This window comes from Sinohyriopsis cumingii, unplaced genomic scaffold (assembly GCF_028554795.1).
Source record: "Sinohyriopsis cumingii isolate HCF-2022 unplaced genomic scaffold, ASM2855479v2 utg000160l, whole genome shotgun sequence".
Classification (NCBI taxonomy): domain Eukaryota; kingdom Metazoa; phylum Mollusca; class Bivalvia; order Unionida; family Unionidae; genus Sinohyriopsis; species Sinohyriopsis cumingii.
The window spans coordinates 12,132,523-12,138,009 of record NW_028315873.1 but is presented as its reverse complement, the minus strand read 5'-3'; the positions used below and the strand labels follow the sequence as shown (position 1 = coordinate 12,138,009).

Here is a 5,487-nt window from a genome sequence, read left to right as displayed (position 1 = left end):
TAACTATTGATGGACAAAAACAACATTTTGGTTGCTCATTTTTTTTTTTTGTTTCTTATTGAGTTAAGCTGTTTAGAGTTTCTAAGTTTCTACTATTTCCATAATACATAAACCACTAGAATGTACTTTAAACTGGGTTGAACTTTTAGCAAGACAAAAAAATCTTAATATCTGGAATATTCATGTCTCTTTCATGTGCAAGGTGAATAATGTCGACTCTCTGAATGACAATCTGAGGTATTGTAATCATTGGGATATTTCCCAAACTAAGTTTAGCAGATGAGCTAGCTACATAAAGAACATATCTGTCTGTAGACTCATAATGCTTTCTATGCATGCATCACCAATTTAAATTTATAGTCATTAACCGATGGATGTGCAGGTGTTCTGTTTAAACATGGAATTAATATAAAAAAAAATGCAAGTGTTCTGAAGGCTATAACACCATGGCTCAAAAGAACAACTTTCCGTACCATCTGCATGCAAAGGATGGTCAAAAAAGAAATTATTGCTGACTATCAAGTAACCTGATAGTCCATGTGATCAAGATGCTGACTTGCACAGTTGGTGTCCACCATCAGTAATATCAGGAAATGAAAAGCGAAGACTGTGAAGAACTTATCTCTTATCTGAACCGTGTACCTGACACATGTTTTTATATTGCTATAACTCTAATAGTCTATGTAAAAGTAAAACTAAACATCTTTATTAAATTCAACAAAATATTTATTTTCCTAGAATACATTGAGAAAATTTTAAAGGAACTTAGAGTATTGGAATTAAATCCTTAAAGTCAAAAGGTGTAGTGTTCCGACTGAATTCCAGCATTGAATGTGCTGATGTGCCAATAGCCTTGATTGAGCCGATGTGAAAGCAATCTTACTGTATCACAATGATATAATCAATATTGACCTTGAATGAATTCACAATAATCTCAAAATATTTGTTGTGTGCAAAATGTCAGAGAACACTTTGTTATTTCAAAGAATAATTTTTCAATGAATGATTCCTCTCAAAGTATATCTAAACACAACTAGCAATGATTTTAGAGATTTAACTTCAAGTAAGAATGAAATAAATTTACTAGGTTAAAACATATACATATGTACAGACTCCCACATGACTTATGACACCACAAATTCCCTAGACCTAATGATGGTCATTTTCAATAGAAATTTTCCAGCAAATTCCTAAACAAGGTCATGTCTGCTTACTTAAATTTTAGCAAACTAAATGACAACTGTCAGGAAGGCCATGGTTTTTTCTAATGGATAAACCAATGCCCTGAATTCATATCCAAATAAACATGTTGTTTACAAAAATGATCATTATCTTAAAGTATAATCTACAATCATGGAAAAAGTTAGCTATGTAATATGTTGTTTACAAATGACCTTACAATCTGCAATCATGGACAAAAGCTAAATGCAATACAGATGTGCATACTAACTCCTCTCAGAACGAAAAAGAATTACATAAAAAAAGCTTTCTTGTACATATTTGTCAAACATTCATGATACTCTAATAATACAAATTACAAGGGCTGATTATGTCGTATGAATAACACAAAAAATACATAAAGCAATATAGTACATCTATTCACATAAATATGTATCTGCAATCAGATTAACTTTACATTGGATGTACCTAATGTCAATGCTGTATTTTCTGCAACATCAAACTCCATCTCAACATTTTCTGATTATTGTTTTTGCTTTGTTCATGAAAGAACGGGGTTTTGGGGTCACTGAGTACAATAGTCAGAGAAGAAGCTGACTAATGTACACTTCAAAGAGTTGCAAAGCCAATAACAAAGTCAAGCATTCCTTCTCAATTGTGGATAATTCTCTGTTTAGTTTTTTTTTTATAGAAAAATAGCACACTGGATTATCCACACCATTCTTGAATCAATATTCCACCAACCCCTACACCACCTGCATCAACAAACATTTTAAATAACTGTATGAAGTTTGAGGTGAAAGAACAGGTGCACTCCTATGTATGGTCTTTAATGTATCAAAAGACTCTAAATATTTGTCAGACCAATGACACCTGCATCTCTTACTCAACAAATTGGGCGGGGGTAAGCAATTATAGAAGAATTAGAACAAATTTCCTAAATGCATGCTTAAACATGGGCCATACGCGAGTTCAACAAGAGACCAATAGATCACCCATACTGTCTGACTTAGACGGGTGTGATGTTACTGGGACACCTATTTAACACTGTATATTTATTCCAGTGGTAAATGGTCCACTGTACTTTTTCACTGTACTGGTTCTTTGGTAGTTTCCAACAGTGCAAAATGTATGGAAAATCTTGTAATGAATTTATGGATGTTTTAAGTCTTTATTCTGTATTCATTAAAAATAATGCCAATATATATTTTGGTTTTTAATATGTTATATTTTTTAACATGAATCACATGTATGGCATATGTCGCATATGCTGTCATGGCAGCCAAATGGATATTGAGAAACATACTTGGGCCAAATCCAACTTTTGTAAAAATTTCAGATAAAAAGGATATAATAAATGTTTTGTTATGTTGCTTGTTAGTGTATGATGTGTGAAGTGCATCCGTGGTAAGACCGATACTAATTTTACGAGATCATTTATTTTCCATCTGACCTTTGTTTCATTGCTGTAGTCCACTAAATATTTTCTTGTTTTGTTCAGTGAGTGTGCTACTGGCCATATCTGATAAATGTCTTAACCAAATGTTGACATCACACCCAAAGTTTCCTCTTCTGGTATATTTATTGTCTACCAAGCAAATTATAGGATACAGTGTCATCACATCCTATTTTTATCAACAAGCTCTCTAATGTCAGCATGTTAACTATGGTGTAAAAGTCATCATCCCACATTATTTACAGTTTTTAGAAGACGACGTATAAAACAATTAACACTGCCATGACATATTCTTCTAATTTAATGTTATGATCATTTATTTTGGGGGGAGAGGGGCATTTTGTTTTGAGCTGAGATATTTTATTTCTTTTTTATAATTCATTTTTTGTCTTGAAATGTAAAGGATATGACATGATGTTATTTTGCTATAAATCCGAGCAGGATATTATTCAGCTGTGTTAGAGCTGCAAATTGTTTAAAAATCACAGGCCCCTGCCCCTGAAAATTAAATTGTTGGTCCCCAATATAATTTTAGTTAATGTGGTATGTATGTTGGTATGTTCAAGCTCTACTGGCTGTACTATGTACCATATGCAGTTTCTTTACGACTTCAAGATCTTTCTTCTTATTTACAATGAAATTGATTTACACATTATTTAATAATTAAGTATTTTCATTAATTTCAAAATATAAACAGTATTAATATTATTTCAAGGAAAAGAATCTGACCAATTTACATCTTGATAAATCAATTTCATCATAACAGTCATACCAGCTTACAAATATAAAACACAAGCATTTACTTTACTTGATATTGGTAAAGTTTGCCGTCTGAATCATTTGCGACTAGAATTTTATCACCGTCCCTACTAAAGCAAATAGCTTGAGGGTTAACTAGAGGCCCAGCAGATATGACCTGAAGAACAACGCCATCTGATGTTATCTGATGGATGTTGTTAGAGACATACCCAACAACATACACATTATCACATTTCTCTGTAGCAACACCACGAGGCTCCTTAAGAGTGTCATTACGGTAGACAAACTTCTGAGTTCCTGTAAGGTCAAAACAGTATAGTAAATGGGCTTGACTCACAGTCATGTAGACATGATTGAAGGATGAATCCATAGCGACATGGGTCCATGAGCGAAAGCACTGACAGTTCAACTTATGACAGTAATCTTCCTTCCCTCCACTGCTAATGAGGCTCCAGAAGTATATACCTTCTAAATCATTACAGCGTCCAGATGTAACAATCTTTCCCTTTCCAGCAGCAGCAACACCATGACATGAATATTTCTGGGATACCTGCCTGGTGGGTGTGATCTTCCCATTCCTGACAGACAGGAACTGGACTGTGTTCTCCCATGGTAAAGTCACAGCTACCTCATCGTCATCATGCACAACACATATGTCAAATATACTGTCTAGCATTTTGTAGCTAATAGTTGAATTGTATGAAGAATCCACCAAACACACTCTACGGTTAGCATAATCGGCTAGCACCATAGAACCAGAGTACAAATATGTGATACCTGAATAGTCAGGTAACATATTGTCGTTATCCTTGGTCTCAATAATTCTATCCATCTGAACCAGACAGCCTCTAGATGGTCTCTTGAAACATGGAAAAGGCAGACTTTTGAGTTTCCGTCTGCTTACTATCTTTGCCAAACGATCTGGATGTGCTGACAGCATTGATTTGACTTTGGGATTCACTTCTAAACAGACTTTGGTGGTCTCCATCTTTATGAACTTTTCTTGAATCTGATCTAAGTAAGAAGACAGTTGTGATGCCATTTTTTCTGTCAAAAGAAATACCTGCATTTCTGTACCATATTTCTTTACTGTTTCAAGGAGCTTAAGTGAATTTCTAATTGAGCTGATTAGACTTTGACAATGATGGTTTTTCTCCTGTTTTTGTATTATCTCTTCTTTGCAAATCCTGTGTCCTTCCATCTTAACTTTTCTCTCCAATTCATCAAATACATCATTTATTTTCTTTCTTAGGTCTCTGATTTGACAGGTCAAGTCATTCACCTGGGACTCAAGAAGACTGATGTTGGACTCATTGACTTCTGTAAACTTTACAAGATGAGTCTCAATTTTTTTCATCTGTTCATTTATACTGTCCGAGTCAATTTCCTGCAGTAAATTCGGTAGTACTTTCTTTAACTCTGAAACACTGGCACAGTTTCTGTGGCTGACAATACAACACTCACTACAACAAGCAGCCTTGTGATCTTTGCAATAAAAATCAATCGCCTCTCCATTGTGTTCTGGACAGCTAAAGCCTTTGGCAAACTTCATTACGTTCTGTGGATTGCTCGAAAATTCTTCCATGGAAATTATTACATGATTTTTAGAAATCTTCTCATTTCGGTGAACTACTGAACAAGTTTTACACATTGCCTCCTCGCAAACCATACACATATCTTGTGCATGGCTTGAAATTCCAGCAGAGTGACAAGCTTCGCAGGGCTGGTCTACTTTCACTTTACTATCGCTTAGTATGGACTGTAAAATCACATCTATTGGAAATTGGGATGCCAAGCTTGGGACAGGATTACCTTGTTTTGAAAAACACACACTTTGTCGACAGATCGGACACTCGATTTGTTAATTTCTTTATTTTTTCCTCTTGAGACGACAAGTAGTCCTGCAAACATTTTTCACAGAAAGAGTACATACAAGGCAACTGTCTTGGAATCTTCAAATCATCCAAACAAATGGGACAATTTTGCTTCTCCTCGGTTTGAAAATCAGCTCTGGATGTTGCCATGGTCACTTTCGTCGTGCTAGAAGATATCCCGTTCTTATATTATACGTGTTCATATCATCTGTTTTACAC

The 5,487-nt window shown here is 34.7% G+C and overlaps 1 protein-coding gene across 1 annotated transcript; it reads right to left on the bottom strand.

Moving 5' to 3' along the window:
• Positions 1-412: 412 nt before the first annotated feature.
• Positions 413-5,201, bottom strand: LOC149774794 (uncharacterized). The gene has a single exon (XM_089944914.1). The coding sequence runs from the start codon at positions 5,067-5,069 to the stop codon at positions 3,435-3,437; it is 1,635 nt and encodes a 544-aa protein (XP_089801040.1). The 5' UTR covers positions 5,070-5,201; the 3' UTR covers positions 413-3,434.
• Between the last annotated feature and the right edge of the window lie 286 nt (positions 5,202-5,487).

What these genes read in the sequence shown, in the direction of transcription:
- LOC149774794 (XM_089944914.1), bottom strand. Translation starts at nt 5,069, where the DNA reads ATGTGTATGGTTTGCGAGGAGGCAATGTGTAAAACTTGTTCAGTAGTT.